The sequence below is a fragment of the Scardinius erythrophthalmus genome (genome assembly GCF_964197995.2).
Source record: "Scardinius erythrophthalmus genome assembly, chromosome: 2".
Lineage (NCBI taxonomy): Eukaryota > Metazoa > Chordata > Actinopteri > Cypriniformes > Leuciscidae > Scardinius > Scardinius erythrophthalmus.
In genome coordinates, this window is record NC_138222.1 from 46,525,630 (window position 1) to 46,545,715 (window position 20,086).

The 20,086-nt window shown below is 36.5% G+C and overlaps 1 protein-coding gene across 2 annotated transcripts; it reads left to right on the forward strand.

The window, feature by feature from the left end:
- Positions 1–817: 817 nt before the first annotated feature.
- On the forward strand, positions 818–14,849 carry LOC308685709 (phospholipid scramblase 2-like). 2 transcript variants are annotated; one of them, XM_081357671.1, is made up of 9 exons: positions 818–1,050; positions 1,682–1,751; positions 9,047–9,256; positions 10,343–10,419; positions 11,520–11,562; positions 11,799–12,019; positions 13,928–14,089; positions 14,204–14,368; positions 14,604–14,849. In XM_081357671.1, exons 2-9 carry the CDS (start codon positions 1,739–1,741, stop codon positions 14,661–14,663), a joined length of 951 nt encoding a protein of 316 aa, XP_081213797.1. In that variant the 5' UTR covers positions 818–1,050; positions 1,682–1,738; the 3' UTR covers positions 14,664–14,849. The 2 variants fall into 2 exon arrangements, with proteins under 2 accessions (XP_081213797.1, XP_081213798.1); XM_081357672.1 differs by having other exon boundaries at positions 862–1,065; positions 14,604–14,809.
- The last annotated feature ends 5,237 nt before the right edge of the window (positions 14,850–20,086 follow it).

A 20,086-nucleotide genomic window follows, 5' to 3' on the forward strand; every position in this document is an offset into this window, starting at 1 on the left:
GTAATTTTTTGCTAAACATAATTGATTATTTTTATAATTTGTTATTAATGTTTTGTATTTTTTGTATTGTTTTACTGTGAACTGTGACCGGGCATACTTTTGAGTCTTGACAATTCACATCACATGTACAAATTCACTGCCCTTTCTTTTATAAATGCTGGGTCTATAATGTGTGAAATGACTATTAAAAACAGCTAGTAATCATTGTCAGAAATCAGAATGGATGTGATATTTCACAGAATCTGCTCAGTTGTGCCTCCTATTGGGGGAGTCGGGGAGATAAACAACAACGTGGTAAATCAAATGTTTGTGACTAAAACTTCCAAGTTTCTCCAACTAGCCAACATGATCAAAGGCTTTACCATGTTTGACCAATAAAATATTTGTCTTGTTTAGCGAAAAATTATATTTTTCATATATCATTTATCATATAAGTCATGAAAAGCTTTAACTCAAAACACCTTTTTTAAGAGAAGGTCATGGTATGAGTATTGTATCTAATTTCGGAGCAGATTGGAGGTGTTGCTGATGGTTATTTATGTATTTGGGTGTTAGTGGTTTTCACGCGTCAGTGTGTCAGGAAATAGATTCAAACAGCGCAAGTGTTTAAACAAGCTATATAGGCTATGTGGGGTATGAAATATAAGAACAAATTAAAAAGAAAATCCTCAAGTTCTTCCCATTTCTTTGTCGTTTACTGACAACACTGCAATAAGCGCAGAATTGTCCTCTTTTTCTTTTAAAAGTTAATCTAGTTGCTTAATAGAAGTCTCGTGGGTTTCTCAGGTTTCTAATCGAATGCGTCATAAAAGGGGAGGAGTTTGATTCATAAAGAAAACGAATGCTTCATGTTTGGGCGTAGTGTTGAAACGATACAAACAGTCTTTTTTATTTTTTAGCAAAAGTGTATAGCGAAAGTGAAGAAAATTATTTAAAACTCTCATCTTTCCATAAGTCCGAATAATCACTGCGACAACAATAACTACTTTGTGGAGATTTCCCCGAAGGTTTGTTTGAGGAGTATCAGAAGCCAGCCCCAAGAGCTGAGATGTAAGTGAGAGTATGGTGGGTTATTTATATATATGTATAATGTTTTACCCTTTTTGAAGCCTCGGCTATACAGAGTAGGCTACGTTTTAAAGGAAACGCTTTTGCAGTAATTTTGTTCGCTAAATTGTTAATTGGCTATATACAATAAATTATCTTAATTTATTTTGATTAAATAGTCTCTTTTTCGAGAGACATTTAGGGTAAGGGTTTTGGATCAGTTTCTACATTTCATTTAATTTTTCTTTTCTTTTTTTTTGCCAATGCTTGGCAATATTTGCCGTTTTATTTTGTTTGGAAACAGTGTAGGCTACTTGACTCATAAGATAAACGCAATCCAATATCCGTCGCCACACCCACCTGACCTGACGTCATAGTGTGTTTCTCGCCATCTAACAAAAATAAAAATAAACACAAAAAAAAAAACCGAAACACGATAGTTATGGTTTAATGTTTGGCTCGAATCTTGCCCACGAATTTCCTTTAGGATCCGGTTGGGTTTCCGTATTTCTTCATGTAAACCTGGGTCTTTTCATTTCAAGTTGAGCTTCTGTTCTTTTGGACCTGTTCTGCTTGTTTCCAGCGATTGTATTGTTCACAACACAACTTCCCTACATTTTCTTCGCCCACTTAGTGATCGTGGTGCTGCTATACAGGCGTTGGCTCTGAAAATCACACATCTGTCTTCAACATGTCTGGACCAGGTAATGATGATGATAATCTGTTTGTATCTTCCTTGAAAATGCAACAGCATGTTTGTGGATTTGTAGTTTAGGAAATGCAGCATGTAATGATTTAAACAACCAGTGAGTTTTGCAATAGCTGCCCTACAGTAGGCTACACACCTGCTTTAACTCATTGTCAATCATTGTGCTGAAAACTGTCCACACTGTCTATTTACATTTTTCCTCTCAAGTGTGATTTGTGCTGTTTCAATGAAGGTGTGAAACTGAAGGTGAAAACATTTTCTCTAGAGGTCAGTGGGAAAGGAATGCAGGAAGTGCAGCCCTACAAAAGTGGCTGTGTTCCACATTTATGAGTTTCCACAGCCTACGAATGTGGGGGATGTCTGTGATCTTACACCAGGAAATGGCTGTATCTTTAGTTTTACCTAGCTATGTTTTCTTATTGTACAACAAGTTTGTCTGATGATACAAAACTGATATCTGAAAATATGTGGTCTCTTCTGTGCCTGTTGGCCATCATAAAATGTAGAAAATCAAACACAATAAATGTAAGTGTAGTCATGATAGGGTGATCTAAAATCAGCAAGATCTGAGCAAGAACAAGCTAACATACTAGGTTTATCAAATAAAAAACTACATGGTCTTTAGAACTGTAATAATAAAAAAAAATGTATATTGGGTTGACCACATCAAATTTGAAAGATAAAATTGGTAAAAATAGACATTTAAAATAATCGAGGATCTCACTCACTTGCCCAAGTTGTTATCCCTTTAAAGAAGTGATGACTGCTTTATGATATGATGTTACATTTTTTTTTTTCAACTTTCATTTAGAGGGAAAATAGTCAAAAATTACAGTGTGGACAATAAATTGAGGGAAAAGTTAAAGACTGATTTAATAAATTATTAAATACATTTAAAAAAGAATAAAATAATATACATTTGAGAGAATCATTACTGATATACCATATATAATAAATAAATAAAAACCTGGGAAAAAAACATGTATAGTAATTGTTGTATTTATCATGAAAATGGGGTACAGGCCTGGGGACAGGGAAAAATGGTGATATGTGGTGGTTCGAAATGCTGTAAAATCAAATTATTATTTTATCTACTTCAATATGCTTAGTTCAGCTGGTGTTATTTATGATTCAGACTGGTTTAAAATTCATATTGTTCATTATTTTAAGGCAGTAAGATCATGTTCTTTACGGGGGACACAAAATGCACCGAATCCCGGAAATGACCCAGCTCTATCATAAGAGTAAATGTATCATGCTCTTAATTCAGAGCAGATGATTGTGTTCTATCTTTCTTACAAAAAATATTCCAAGTCCTATCTATACCAGACTGCATTTTGCTGCTAAATCGGCAGTCAAGTGATTCCTTAACCCCATTAGGAGTCGTTCTTTGGAGCAACTGTGTTCTTAACAAGCTGGGGAATTCAAGATAGCTTCACCAAGCAGACTGACACTATTTAGTCCATGTTAAGAAAGTGGATCTTTCTGTTGCAAAAGAGCTTGCCTCATCCATTGTCTTGGTGAATTACTCAAGTCAAGAAATGTTTATTTAAGTAGCACTGAAAACAGGAATGGCAAGAAGGGAGTGTTCAAAAAATACAATCACAAAACATGTGATGTAAATGTCAATGGTTTTATTAGGGATGGTCAAGGTCAAGGATTATACCGTCATACTATGCAGGAAGTCTGTTTTGATGAGTGAGTTGGGGGAGGATTGTAGCTGTGCCATAAAACTGTGTTCTTAATGGAACCATTGATGCAGTAAAGAACTTTTTTATGTTTAAGAGTGTACGCACATTTTCTTATGTTTCTCTTTTCATTTAATTGGAATAGTGGATGTCTGAAGGCAATTTATTGTGCTAGTCTGAATGATAAATGACGTGAGAGTGGTTTCCCCAGCACTTAACATAATGCTGTGCAATGGACATGTGATTCATGAACGGTAAGATAACATGATGGAAGCAGGTTGCAATTCCACGTGGCAGGTCTGGAGCATCAAATTAGCAACGATCGAGGGCTTAGATTCAATGTGAGCTCAGTTGGTCTGCCAGACGACCCAGAAAGCGCCCCTGCCATTTATCAGTAAGCTTCATACAGTGAGGAAAATAAGTATTTGAACACCCTGCTATTTTGCAAGTTCTCCCACTTAGAAATCATGGAGGGGTCTGAAATTGTCATCGTAGGTGCATGTCCACTGTGAGAGACATAATCTAAAAAAAAAAAATCCAGAAATCACAATGTATGATTTTTTAACTATTTATTTGTATGATACAGCTGCAAATAAGTATTTGAACACCTGAGAAAATCAATGTTAATATTTGGCACAGTAGCCTTTGTTTGCAATTACAGAGGTCAAACGTTTCCTGTAGTTTTTCACCAGGTTTGCACACACTGCAGAAGGGATTTTGGCCCACTCCTCTACACAGATCTTCTCTAGATCAGTCAGGTTTCTGGGCTGTCGCTGAGAAACACGGAGTTTGAGCTCCCTCCAAAGATTCTCTATTGGGTTTAGGTCTGGAGACTGGCTAGGCCACGCCAGAACCTTGATATGCTTCTTACAGAGCCACTCCTTGGTTATCCTGTCTGTGTGCTTCGGGTCGTTGTCATGTTGGAAGACCCAGCCTCGACACATCTTCAATGCTCTAACTGAGGGAAGGAGGTTGTTCCCCAAAATCTCGCAATACATGGCCCCGGTCATCCTCTCCTTAATACAGTGCAGTCGCCCTGTCCCATGTGCAGAAAAACACTCCCAAAGCATGATGCTACCACCCCCATGCTTCACAGTAGGGATGGTGTTCTTGGGATGGTACTCATCATTCTTCTTCCTCCAAACACGTTTAGTGGAATTATGACCAAAAAGTTACTATTTGTCTCATCTGACCACATGACTTTCTCCCATGACTCCTCTGGATCATCCAAATGGTCATTGGCAAACTTAAGACGGGCCTTGACATGTGCTGGTTTAAGCAGGGGAACCTTCCGTGCCATGCATGATTTCAAACCATGACATCTTAGTGTATTACCAACAGTAACCTTGGAAACGGTGGTCCCAGCTTCTTTTTGACCAGCTCCTCCTGTGTAGTTCTGGGCTGATTTCTCACCTTTCTTAGGATCATTGAGACCCCACGAGGTGAGATCTTGCATGGAGCCCCAGTCCGAGGGAGATTGACAGTAATGTTTAGCTTCTTCCATTTTCTAATGATTGCTCCAACAGTGGACCTTTTTTCACCAAGCTGCTTGGCAATTTCCCCGTAGCCCTTTCCAGCCTTGTGGAGGTGTACAATTTTGTCTCTAGTGTCTTTGGGCAGCTCTTTGGTCTTGGCCATGTTAGTAGTTGGATTCTTACTGATTGTATGGGGTGGACTGGTGTCTTTGTGCAGCTAACGACCTCAAACAGGTGCATCTAATTTAGGATAATAAATGGAGTGGAGGTGGACATTTTAAAGGCAGACTAACAGGTCTTTGAGGGTCAGTGCCCGGTTGCATAAAGCACCTTAAGTGTAATTTTCCCTTAAGTTCGCCCTTATGTTTCCCTTAAACCTAAGGGTGTTGCAGAAAAAAACCTTAAGTGTTACTTAAAGGGTTTCTTTAAGTGAAACGTCATTAACACTTAGAATTTCCCTTAAATGCTGTTTTTTCACTTAAATAATCCCTTAAAAAGCTTTAAGTGTTGCATAAAACCCTTTAACGGTCATTTCCCTAAGTATAACTTTTGGAAATCGCAACCTTAAGAGTAACGCGGACAAAAATAAGACGACATGGCTGAATTTATGGAACCAGCTGAAGATCATTATGTGCAAAGAATAATTTTTAGGGATAGGGAGAACCCTTTGGACCATTTTAGCCATGAAAAATTGTTGCAAGAATACCGATTTGATCGACGCGCAATACATCGCTAACAAACTAGAGCGACCTTGACCATGTCACACATCGCAACCACTCTTTACCTGCGGTGTTACAAATGCTTAGCACTGCGGGTTTTTTTTTTGCAACTGGGAGTTTTCAGTAGTGGGATATGTTTTACATGTGCGTAAATCGGCTACCATTCAATAAATGTAGGCTACAATTAGTGTGTATCGGATTTTCAGGTGATATTCTCAATTCATTCAGTTAACGACGCTCTGAGGTAAAGTGTTCAGACTGCAGACTTATAGCAACGATTATATTTAATTGTACAGTACAGTCATAACATAACGTACAGACATTATCTTAATTCCATAATGTCCTTAAACATAACAATATTGCTGGCCATAAACTGAGAAAGTGCGCGTCCGGTGTGTGGTACAGTTGTCCTAGACGCGACGCGCGTTTTAGTGTTTTGCGTATCTATGGCAACAACATACTTTTATAACGTGAATCCAGGATCGCTGTCGTGAAACACTTAAATGTTTCCCTTACCTAAGAGAACCGTTTAAGAGATTATATGCAACACCCTTAAGTTATTCTCTTAGGTAAGGGGAAATCGCCCCTTAAGTATCACACTTAAGGGAAAAACTTAAGGTGCTTTATGCAACCGGGCACTGAATTCTAGCTGATAGACAGGTGTTCAAATACTTATTTGCAGCTGTATCATACAAATAAATAGTTAAAAAATCATACATTGTGATTTCTGGATTTTTTTTTTTAGATTATGTCTCTCACAGTGGACATGCACCTACGATGACAATTTCAGACCCCTCCATGATTTCCAAGTGGGAGAACTTGCAAAATAGCAGGGTGTTCAAATACTTATTTTCCTCACTGTAACTTCACCAACAAGCAATGTGTCATGAATGCAGTCTGCCACATTTCTAACCATTACTGGTTCAACAATCTCTTAATTCAGTGATTCCCCTGTATGAGTGGTCCGTAATTGTTGTGGAAACTGCATATTAAAATAGCAGTAAATTTACTTTAAATAAACTACACTTTTCACCCCTTAAGCAAAATGTCAGCAAGCCTGTTTTGAGGACCTCAGGCGTATTGATGCACACCAGGTTCTTCTCTCTGATGGCAGTGAAAGGCACTGTTGTTTCTTTGCTCCATGGCTGTCAGTCTTGAATAGACACAGTTAGACACATTGAATAGTTTTTTTGCAGTGATTTGCATTTTTTTTTTCTGTCTCAGTGTCTAGGTAGGAAATATAATGTGATCATGTATGATTGTGGAGGTACATTATTTAATAGACAACATCCTTAATGCTGAGTCTTTAAAGGCTTTTCTCAATGGCCCCATAATGTTGGATAGCAGATATGTGGTTTGATTTTAGAATCAGCAATCTATCACAAAGCCGGCACCTTTCAAATAATGTCCCATGATGCTTAGGGTTGTGCCTCAACAGCACCTGAATGAGAGGACCTTTGTGATGAAAGAGCTTTATTCCATTCAGATTCATTCCGCCCCCAAAAGGCTGGTGAAAGATTTGAATATTTCAAAAGCTGAGCTTTTTCGTAGGAAAATGGCAGGTCTGGATTTGTTCAAGGGGAGGGTTAGACGTATCAAATATTAAGCGACACCTGCAGTGTTCACTCTTGGGAATTTGGGATACTCTGCCGTTTAAAAGTTTTGGGTTGTTTTTTGAAAGAAGTCTCTTATGCTCACCAAAGCCACATTTATTTGATAAAATACAGCACAAACATTAAAATAACTGTTTTCTATTTAATATATTTATTTAATGTATCCATGTGATTGCAAAGCAAATTTTTGCCATCAGGAGCCAGTCTTCAGTGTCATGATTCTTCAGAATCATTCTGATATGCTGATTTAGAGCTCAACAAACATCTCTTATTGTTATCAATGTTAAAAACAGTTGTACTGCTTAATATTTTTTTGTGGAAACAATGGTACATTTTTTTCAGGATTCTTCCATAAGTAGAAAATTCAAAAGAACAGCATTTGTAAAAAAAAAAAAAAAAAAATGTTGTAAAAGTATTTAGTGTCACTTTTTTGAGCGGTTGTGTAGATAGTTGCAAGTAAAGAATTATCCTCTATTTGGCTCAACATTGCTACATCGTTATCAAGAAACCAACTACAAGATTTATAATCTTGAAAAATGGGTGTGTTGCTGAACTGCTTTTCTGATGGGGTTCTTTGATGGTGTTCAAAAGTATGCTAGAACTTAATCTCAAAAATAATGTTATATAATTTGAGGTTGTAATACTTTTGCATGCAACCTGTATTACAAACTCAGAGAAACTGGGCCTTTAAAAACAAAAAAAAAAAAAAAAAACATTAGAAAAGGTGCTTTGTATATTAGATGCTTTGCCATGGGCCTTCATTATTTATGATACAATTTTAAGGGTTGCAATTTGAGGTAATGTTTTTTGATTAATTATATATTTTAATAAAATAAATTTTGTAATACAGAAATGAAATGACATATTTGTCCTAATTGCTGACACTCAGTTAATGCCTCATATGAAAAAAACATTGTGTGGTTGTTGTAAAAGAGCTGATGTGATTAAATATTTACCATCTTCTCTATTTCACAATTACATGCATTGTTCATGGTGTTCTTATAATGACTGCAAATAGTCAATATTGTTACAATGAATAATTCATGACCCTTTCTGTTATTGGTGGCTATTTTTGTTTATCCCATTGGAATGCCTCACATGTACGCTGCAGTCTAAAATAGATCCAGTCCACCGAACATGGGAGGCCTGCATTAACCATCTCAAATCTGATCATACAAGAATTACCCAGCATACATGCATACATCTGTGTGTCTGTATTTATTGATTGAAAGAGAATAAATCGATCAGTTGTTCCAGTCATTTTACAATCCACTGCATAACAACTCCGATCATATCCCAGTGATTAGACATGGTGTTGGGATTTTCATTGACAGCTTGAATGGAAGAATACATGCAAGTCTTCAGGACTTTCTACAGTGTTTCAGGACGTCTGTTTATGATTTAAGACTAAAAAGAGGCTGACTTATGCAAAGTAACAAAGTACAGGCGGGAGTAAATCAGAAAACCGAGTAGCTCAAAGACTATAATTTGTAGAGTTTCTGACCTGAAGCTACAATCTTAAAGAGCCATACAAACACGAAACCAACTCCATAATCTGCACAAAAACATCCCCATTAATGACATAACACGGCACAAATCTAGCACACTTGCATGTGTGACTCAAACAAACAACTAAACAAAAAGCCAAGACCAGATACAGTATCTTATGATTTAAACTTTGTTCCCTCCAGATTTTTACATCATTGCTTAATATTTCTTTTCATAGTAAAGCTAAATAAGCAATATACTAACATTATGGTTTTCTCTCTTTGCATTCGAAATTGTGTTAAACCAGGCTACCCATCTCCACACCAGCCTCCATATCCCATGCCCCAGCCAGGCGGACAATCCATGCCCCCCTATCCCATGGGAGGTTATGGAGATCCAGGATATGTGGCCCCACCTGCAGGGTTTCAAGTAGGGTACCAGCCAGTTCCAGATCAGCCAGTCATGTATCAGCCTGGTCCAGTTAGTCCAGCATTGCACCAGGCCCAGCCGTATGGAGGTAAACATGTCTTATTTGTACTTAATTTACAAATACGTTTTTTAAAAACGGTGGTAGGTAAAAGGTTAATGCACTATTATCCTATTATATATATACATTATATATTAGTATATAATAGTATGTACTTAAAGGAACACTCCACCTTTTTTCATATTAAACTATGTTATTCCCTTAACTAAGACGAGTTGATACATACCTCTCTCGTCTCAGTGCGTGCACTCAATCGCTCTGGCACGCGGCGACACTTTGATAGCACTTAGCTGAGCCCAGTTCATTCATTAGGGACCAAACAGAGATGAAGTTAGAAGCGACCAAACACCTCCACGTTTTCACTATTTAAATACAGTTACACGAGTAGTTACACGACCAAGTATGGTGACACAAAATAACTATAATCTATGTCGGAATAGCACTGGGAGCACTTGGACTCAGCGCAGTAAAAAGTCACTCCTGAAAAATCCTCTCCCCCTCTCCCTCTCACTTCTGTCATCAGAACCAACGTGACTTTTTACTGCGCAGAGTCGAAGTGCTCCCAGTGCTATTCCGCCATACATTATGGTTATCCTTTTTACCCGCTTAGAAAAGCACCACGTTTTATTTTGTGTCACCATACTTGGTCGTGTAACTGTATTTAAATGGGGAAAACGTGGAGGTGTTTGGTCGCTTCTAACTTCATCTCTGTTTGGTCCCTAATGAATGAACTGGCCTAAGCTAAGTGCTATCAAAGTGTCGCCGCGTGCCAGAGCGATTGAGTGCACGCACTGAGAAGAGAGAGGTATGTATCAACTCGTCTTAGTTAAGGGAATAACATAGTTTAATATGAAAAAACGGTGAGGTGTTCCTTTAAGATATATTATTTTAAAGTAGTATGTATGTATGTATGTATGTATTATGTATGTATTTGTACTTAAGCTAATATTTACAAATCATTGCTGAAATAATTTTAATAGTACGGATTCAATGAAAATGCTGTTTTTCTAGTATCCACACATTCTAATGAACTTTAATACTATGAAGACAATGCAAAGCATTTTTTGCATTATGCAAGCTGACTAATTGTGATGTGCCTTTATCAACCTTCTCTAGCACCTGTAGCTGCACCTGTAGCTGCACCAGTGTCAGTGCCTGCTGGAGTACCACCTGGTCTAGAGTACCTCACTCAGGTAGGCCATGTCTTTTGGTGCATTAAAGTCATGTCGGAAAGATCGCATTTACGAGTTGAACTCCCATGAATGCCACCACAATGTCATAGTTCTGACAGGGAATCTTGGGATTTTTTTCTCTGTGCCAAGAGTTTCTAAAGCCCCTTTCAGACAGCGCATTGATCCCAGGAAATTGCCGTAAAATTGCTAGAGTGCCTTCTGTGTGAACGCAAACACGTCCCGGGATTGATGCCGGGATCGATGACGGGATGGGGACCTAGTAACATTGCCGGGATCAGTCCTGGAACGCGTCCTGTGTGAACAAAAGCCAGGACCAATGCTGTAAGGGGTATTTTGTTGCTCTTAGAAGAAAGTTTGTGTTCGTCATCAACAAAGAACAAAAAAATGTCTGCAAGCAGAGACCAGGGAGCTCCTTAGCCTACTATCTGCGCTGAAGCTGAGATCGTTCGGCAGCTTTGTGGAACGGTACGCGAAGCGTTAGTGTACGACCGAATCCGGAAAAAAATGCTCAAGCATGGTTTCTCGAGATCGAAAGCGCAGATCATTAGTAAACTTAAGACGCTGCATAAAAAAAATCCACCAAGTGCACGACTACAATGGAAAGAGTGGTAGCGGAAAATTAGACTGGCCTTTCTACCACACATCCTGACGTCACGTGTCCTTATGGGAACTTTACGGAATGTGTGTGAACGCACTCACAGATTCTGGAAAATCACTGGCAGTGTGAATGAACCAAAATCAAAGACAAAGGGACAAATCCCGGGACACATTATCCGTGTGTTTTCCAGAATCTCTGTGTGAAGGGCTTAAGTTGGGAGGCGTGTCGGTGTGAAAGCATGGTGAACGCAATAGATGCTGCTTATGTAGTTGATGATAAATTGTTGAAATGTATGAAATTACTATTTTATTTGCAATAAAAATTGCTAAGTTGCATGTACAAATATGATACCTTCAAAAATGTAATAATTACACAAAACAAACCTGATGAGCATTCATTATTCATCTTTTTATAGAAGGGGAATTAAAAATTTTTTTTAGGAAATCGCTATACATCGCTATCATTCTTGTTTCTTGTTAATAGTATATTCTTTGCATTTCAGATTGACCAGATCCTTATTCATCAGAAAGTGGAGTTGTTAGAGGGTAAGTCTTTTTGTTTATTATGTATATGTAGTTGAAGCTGTTTACTATATTTCAGTGCAGTATGTGCATTAAAGCACATGCTGCCCGTTTCTATTTTTTAACCCTGAGACAATTTTATTCTCTGTTGCTACACTTTGTTTAAACCAGAGACTTAAACCAGAGACTAGTTTTAACTCCTAGTTTAATTGTAAACTTTTTTTTTTCAACTTATCTGCATACTTTTCGGTCCTCTACAGCATTCATTGGCTTTGAGACCAACAACCAGTATGAGATCAAGAACAGCCTCGGTCAAAAGATCTTCTCTGCCAAAGAAAAAAATGACTGCTGCACACGCAACTGCTGTGGTGCCCTGCGCAGCTTTGACATGAAGATCAAAGACAACGCTGACCGAGAGGTCATTCGACTCATCCGACCTTTCCGTTGTGTCTCCTGTTGGTGCCCCTGCTGCCTGCAAGAGGTATGGCTAACAGACAAGTCATATCAAAGCTAATGTAAGGTCAACCCTAGATTGCATAAAGTGGGTGTGTTGAATTAGGACTCAACACAGTATTTTTGGATAAATGTTTTGTCAATAATAATGTAAGGGAATTACAGTTAAGCCACATAAAGAGACCAGTATGCTCAATGAAGACCAGGAGTCAAAGTTCAATCATTTGACAGAGTTCGCTTGCACACTTGCAGAGATCATAGAAAATGAGTAAGAGGACCCAGCCTCGAACTGACTTAAAGGGGTGGTTGATTATGATTTCACTTTTCTAACTTTAGTTAATGTGTAATGTTGCTGTTTGAGCATAAACAACATCTGCAAAGTTACAATGCTCAAAGTTCAAAGCAAAGCGAGATATTTTATTTCTAACCTTTCAGAAATCTTGCTCTACATGTTGCCACTTCTTCTTGAGTCGCTCCATCTTTCTGAATCCGGTTTGAACATAAAAGGCTAAACGTATTTGAAATGTTCAGTGCATGTCTGTGTGAGGTGAAAGGACACAAGCTCTTGAAGCTCCGCCCTCTGTGCGGGGAGCAGCAGCTCATTTGCATTTAAAGGGACAGGCACAAAAATGATGCGATTTTGCTCACCCTCAAAAAGTGACAACTTTAACATGCTATATAAAAATATCTGTGAGGTATTTTGAGCTAAAACGTCACAATACACACTCTGGGGACATCAAAGACTTATTGTACATTTTTTGAAAAGTGCATTATACCACCCCTTCAAGATACAGAAAATCTAGTATTTAGTCATATGCATGATCAGTTGACGTCTTTTTATAGGTTCGGATAGGTTAACCATACTATTTCATATATTATAATTTATATCTACAAGGAAAGTGGAGAAATAAACATGTTTGATATATTAAAACATTTGTGAATCATCAGTTATTTCATTTAATAGGACTCCTCTTTTTTTCTTTTTTTTTTAAGAAAACTATTGATTCCAATATGGGTCGTTTTGACCTTCTTCATGGATTCGTGTGGGGGTTTTTTTGTTCATGCATTCTAGGTTTAAAAGTAAAAATGTCAAAAAAATGCATTTAGTCATGTTAGTTAAGACTCAAAAACCTGAAATGTTTCAATCTAATCACTGTATAGGATCTGATCTTTGTGTTGGGTTTCAGCCAGTGACCCATCTGGACGATTTACTACTGACAGGAACATGTGTGTGACTTATGAGTTATAAATGGCAGAGAGTCCGTATGGACCTAAAGAATGAGTCTGACAGTCTCCGGTCAACAGTCACACTGTTCATTTAGTTTAACGTATACACTACTGTGCAAAAGTTTAAAGTCAGTAAGCTTTTGAAAGAAATTAATTCAGCAAGGATGCATTTCATTGATCAAAAGAGACCGTAAATGCATTTATAATGTTAAAAATATTTATATTTCAAAATAAATGTGGTTCTTTCTATTCATCTAAGAATCCTGAAAAAATTTATCACAGTTTCCACAAAACTGTAAAGTTCCAAAATTGATTAAAACAATTATAATAAATGTTTCTTGAGCACCAAATCAGCATATTAGAATGATTTCTAAAGGATCATGTGACACTGAAGAATTTGAGTAATGTTGCTGAAAATTCAGCTTTTCCATCACAGGAATAAATTCTATTTGAAAATATATTAAAATAGAAAACAGTTGTTTTACAGTGTAATAATATTTCACAATATTATTAGTGTTTTTGACATATTTTCAATCGAATAAATGCAGCCTTGGTGAGCATAAGAGACTTCTTTCAAAAACCTTAAAGAACCTTACCAGCACACATAGCTATTGGCTTAAAAATCTGTTTGGCCATTCCTATTCATTTTATCATTTGTTATGTTTAAACTGTAAATAACGATGTCTTCTTTTGAATATGTCACCTTCAGATGGAGGTTCAGGCCCCCCCTGGAACGACCATAGGGTATGTGAAGCAGGACTGGCACCCCTGTTATCCAAGATTCTCCATCCAGGGGCCCAACAAGGAGACTATGATGAAGCTCGAGGGACCCTGCTTGGCATGTAACTGCTGTGGTGATGTGAACTTCGAGGTAGCTAAATTAAAATTGGATTGAAATTTAAAGTTATTATGACACCAAGCAAAATCTTGCAAATCAAGCAAAAACTGGTGGGTTCTCACCATAAAGTCTTATTTCTTTCTTTAGCTCAAAGGCAAAGACGGAAGTGGGAAGCCTATTGGTCGAATCAGTAAGCAGTGGAGCGGCCTGTTAAAGGAAGTCTTCACTGACACTGACAACTTTGGCATTCAGTTCCCTCTGGACATGGATGTTAAGATGAAGGCTGTACTTTTGGGCACTTGCTTCCTTATTGTGAGTATTAAACTAACAACACATTTAATGATCCACACATTAGATGGTAGTCTGAAGTGCTTGGTAATGCCTTAGAGGGCATTCCAGTATGCATAAGAGCACAGATCGTTTACCATTATGCAACTACGATCAATATAAAATAAAATAAAATACAAATCACATAGACTAGAACACATTCTTCCCCACTGGATATCTGTTCTGACTCTTTGATTTTGATCTCTTTTTCTTTTCATAGGATTTCATGTTCTTTGAAAAAGTTGGAGACACAAACCAGCGCAATACTGTGTTCTCTTAGAGCTCCTGAAAGTTACTTATAAAGGAACATATTATCAACTAACTCGCATCACTTTACAAACAGTTCAGGTCTTTTTTAAACTGATGAAATTCCCACAGTCTGTGGATGTCCTCTAAAGGCCCGTTCACACCAAGGACTATAACTATAAAGATAACGATAAAGATATAATTCTAAAAATCGTTCTCCATATTAAAGAATAACAGAGTTCACACCACAACTATAACGATAAAGATATGAGGAACGATATCGTTGGGATCACTTTCAGAACGATTTTTTTCCAGCTGTCGAACGATAAAACACTGACAGCCAATCAGAATCCATTCTAATTTAAAGGTCTCGCGCATTTAAAATGGATCTGGATCATCCGGGCGCGCGCGTGCTTAGAATAAAAAGTCTGTTATCGGTTGCTGGTGTGGACACATATATATATATATATATATATATATGTATATGTATATATGTAGTTATCTTTATCGTTATCTTTATAGTTATCGTGCTTGGTGTGAACGGGCCTTAAGTCTGGACTTACTTTATTTCCTGTGTTTTCTTAAGCAACCAAACCATAGAAAACTGCCACTGCAGTAAACCCGAAGGACATGTTCATGGTCATTTTATAGTGTTCACATAACCAGCGATCTTTACAGTGACAGCCGAGGTATCATGAGTAACTGTTCACTGGTGCCTTTAAAACAGTCATTGCCTAGAATAAATCACTGAACAAATTACTGTTACAGCGCAAGCAGCTAACATTTGTATGTTTTTGTCAAGTTATTTTCTTAGAAATCTACCATGCATGTTTTTTTTTTTTTTTTTATTATTCTCATACATAAAGTATATTTTTCTGTCTTTTAGAAGGAAATTCACTTTTATTGTGCTAAATGCAAAACATTTTTGTCATTGTACACAAATGTTCCTACACAGCCAAATAATGCATGATGAAGTGGGCAGTACAACTAGCAAGTTAACCAACCAAGTAGTTGCATGGTTTTGTATGCTACTTAAAACTGGTAGAAAGCCAATTTGTATTGACTAGTATTGGCTTTTTTTCAGTGTGTGAAGAAATAGTGTCCTACAGGGGGCGCTTGGAAAACCAGCTTCCCATTGAACCGCTCTCAAATCTTAGGATGGTCTTAAATATTAAATGTTTGCCAATTAAATAAATAAATGAGTAGCATGAAATACAAATAACAATTAAGGAAATGATTCTAAAAACTATTAAGTAAAGCTATTAAGTCTCTTTTTTTCTCGTTACATACCATATGGCAATGTTTTTGTCCTGGTTTGCTATTTAGAGACTAGCCTTCTATCAATATGGGAATATATTAAATATAGATAACAATATAAAAATATGCAGAGTGAGGAGTGTTAACACTTTTTGTTTAACGTCTGTGTTTTGGTCACTATTTTCCTTAAATTTTGATATTTTCTCACATTATACACTGCAAATTAAAGTTGTTCTCTAAAGTAAGTAGGCTACTACTTACACTGTTACATACAGTACATTGTAACATTAATAGTAAGACATCAGTTTAAAGATTTTGTACACAAATTTTCTATGTTAATCAAATTTCAAACTGACAGTTACAAAACACCCTGGTCTACCCATCTATAATCAATATACATATGTGTCGTTTTGTCTATGTGTTTGTATTCATTCCTATGATATGTGATATTAGCGTAAAATCATACATAATAAACGTATAATATTATGTTGGTGATTTGTGTGTTTTTTATGACTGGATCTAGGAAAAGTTCTAAAACAGGCATCTTGGTGCACTGTAAAAATAATAATAATAATAATATTAATAATCTGTAATTTTACAGTAGCTGTTCAGTGTATTTTTTAAAATATTTGTTTGAAAATAATGTTTGAATTTTTTGAAAATATTAATAAAATGATAAAATAGACTGAAATCTTGTGTCTAATGTTAAATAATATCTCATTAACTTCAACACTGCTTCAGTGTTACTTCTGTAGTGTGCACACTGAGCAATGTTCATTTAACACTGAGGATTTTGATGGGGTTAAGATAAAAAGACACTGTATTTTAACAGTAATAAACTAAATTCAGTTTATGGATCTGTAGAAAAAAAAAGATTTTCCAGAGAATGTCTGTTAAAAATCAAAAAGTACTGTCGAATTACTTAAATTTTTTCCAGACAGTAATTTACTTTCAAACAGCCAAATTTACTTAATGAAACGAGTGGTTTTCACTCAACTATAGCGACAGTTTATTGCACTTACTAGAAAATAGTTGAACTCAGTAGAGAATGAATGTTGAAAGTTAATGGGGTTTTTTTGGTGACAAAGAAATGAGATTTCAAAGAATTGAAACAAAGAAATGTTCTTTGTTTGAACTCAAATGAAATAATTTCACAATATTATACTTGCATTACTTACACAGTATAAATATTAGTTTTTAAACTTAAAAGGTTTGAGGCAATTTACAGTGAAATCAGTTTTTTTTTTGTTTTTTTGTTTTTTTTTACAGATTATGTTTTTAATTCAACGACATTTTCTGTTGTTAACAGACATTCTCTGGAAACTCTGCTGCCAGAAAATTACTGAGGTTTTTTTTAACCCCATAATATGTACCTAAAGGACTTCAGATGTGAGTCAAAGCTAAAATAACTAACATTTACAATTTTACAATACCTACCTTAAAAAAAAATCATCTGTATCAATCTTTTTAAACAAAACAAGAATGTTTCTTAAGGTTTACCTCTGTACATACATACAAACATACACACAAAGACTACAGGAGACAACATTTTTTGATGTCAACAAGATGTTCTTGTTTTGGTACAACCAGTTAACCTTCATCAGTTGATCTAATCCTCCCATTGTTCACAAATATCTGAGGCCCCACCACTCTCACAATACATATTTTAGAGCTTGGCATAACTATTATAATTCTAGTTTTTGTCTTATTTTAAATAATCAAGTCATCTTGAGGCCCCCTTGAAAGGTTGTTGAGGCCCCCTAATGTGTTAAGAACCACTAACCTACATTACAACTGCGTTCCCAGGGTCATATTTGAAAGGATTAGCACAAAAAAAACGGAATAATTAGATAAATCATTAAGTAGTTTTTTGTTGTTGTTGTAGATCTGGGTATCCATTTTGACCAAAATCAGGTCCCAAATTCAGATTAGATCAACACTTTGTATAATAAATTACGTGAATGAATAGATGGATAGAAGTCTGACCTGACGTTAATAACACTTTAGATTAATAAATAATTTAGATTACTTCATTAATTTTGTGGTGCTTTGTATGTTATGTATGTCGAAATCTCTTATCTCACAGTTTACCTGCTGAGACTAGTAATGTGAGGCATGAGGGTAAAAATCTTGCACCTTTCTCAGGTTGTTAATTTGAATATGTAAGGAAAGGGGAGGGGATACTATAAAAACAGAAAGTACAAGTGCATATAGGATAATGCCACAAACATTTGTGTTGGTATATGCATACGCTAAACGAAAGGAAATCACAAAATATTATTAATTCCTTTATCCTAACAATCATTCCAACACCAAGGAACTGGGCTTTTTCGTGGAGCATCCTAAGAGGTCAGACTTTGTGCAGAGTTTTAATAGGTAAGGGATTATTTACCATTGGAAATCATATGTCTCTGCCTTCATTTGGACACAATTTTGTGTAAAAATGTATTTATTTATTTTCCCTCCATCACCACAGAGGTCGTGCTGCTTCTCTAACAAAAGGTGATTGTGCAGTCAAACGGACTCGTCTTCGAAATGTCAGAACCAGGTACTGACGTTTTATTCGTTTTAAATAATTATGGTAACACTTTACAAAAAGGTCCCATTTGTTACCATTAACTAATGCATTAAGTAATGTGAAATAACAAGGATCACTATGGTTTTAACTTTTATTAACCCTTCTTAATGTAACTTATTAAAAATGTTCATGTTTATGTTAGTTCACATGCATTAACTAATGTTAACAGATACAACTTTTGATCTTAAAAATGCATTAGACTAAGACTAATAAATGCTAAAGAAGTATTGTTCATTGTTAGTTTAACTAATGTGATTATTGTTAACAAATAAAACCTTATTTTAAAGTGTTACCATAATAATAATAATGTCTTTAGTTTTACTGTGCCATTGTTTTCTCTAGCAGATGCTTACTGCTATATGTGATTTGTCTGGAAGTGAATTTTCTTCTTTGAATTACATTTTTTCAGTCTAAACAACTGGTGGCTGGCAAGAAATGCACATTAACAAGTTCTGACACATTCTATGTAATACAACGTGCTTATGTTGTAACATTTTTGTCTGTCAACCGTGTTCTTTTACAGTATCTCTGCTGTATACGTCCCTGAATAGTTATAATATCACCTTCTAACCATCAAGTTCAACATTGCTTAGAAAAAGCCTTGATCCTAAAACTAGGCCATATGACAGCTTTGTCTGATGAACAGACCAAAGTGGTTATTCACTGAAAATCTTTCAAATCCCGTTCTCGCTCAGATTCAGTTTTGGTGTGCAAAGATGGAAGGTCTGTGATCTGAAGCTCAGAAGATGTCTTGTTATCCTAAACTAGGCTATCCGGCCCAAAATCCAATTCCTCAGCCAGGACAGTACATACCCGCCTATCCCATAGGAGGTTATGAAGTACCTGGACCGGCTCCTCAACCTGCAGTGGTCCAGCTAGTGAACCAACCAGTTCCAGTTCAGCCGGTCATGAATCTGTCAGGTCCAAATAATCCAGCACCTCACCAGGTTTAGCCATATGCAGGTAAACATAGAATAAATGTATAACTGTGTTATTATTGTCTCAAACTTGGGTCTCCAAACAGTCTTCCAAATCTCTTGCCTGAAGGTCCTGCACCGGCTCCTCCTGCAGAGCTGTAATATTTAGATGTTCAAAATTTATTTATTTCAAAGCCATAAGGAAATTGTGTGTGGAATGGGTGTATTTAATGATCAGTAATGCTGTAAAGATAATGGAAGGCTAATGATGAAGTATCTCTATCCTCCCCGTAAATGTCTCTAGCACCTGCAGTTCCACCGCTGGCTTTACCTTTTGGAGTCCCACCCGGTCTCGAGTACCTCATGGAGGTGGGCCTCTCTCTCTCTCTCTCTCTCGTTCTATCAATACATTTGTCTTAAAGTGTGGTGTCTGGCTACAACCTGTTTTGTCTCATTTTTTGTGCATTTCAGATAGACCAGATCCTTATCCACCAAAAAGTATCGTGTGTAGAGAGTGAGTCTTCTCCGAGCCATGTTCATGTTTCTTGTTTAATCATATTAGAGCACTGCCAATGTTTAAAAGCATTTTTGTCCAAATCTTTATCATTTCTGATAGATTGCATACTTTTACCTGTGCCATATTTAAAGGAATAGTTCACCCAAAAATGTTGTCATCATTTACTCACCCATTTACTTCCAAACCTG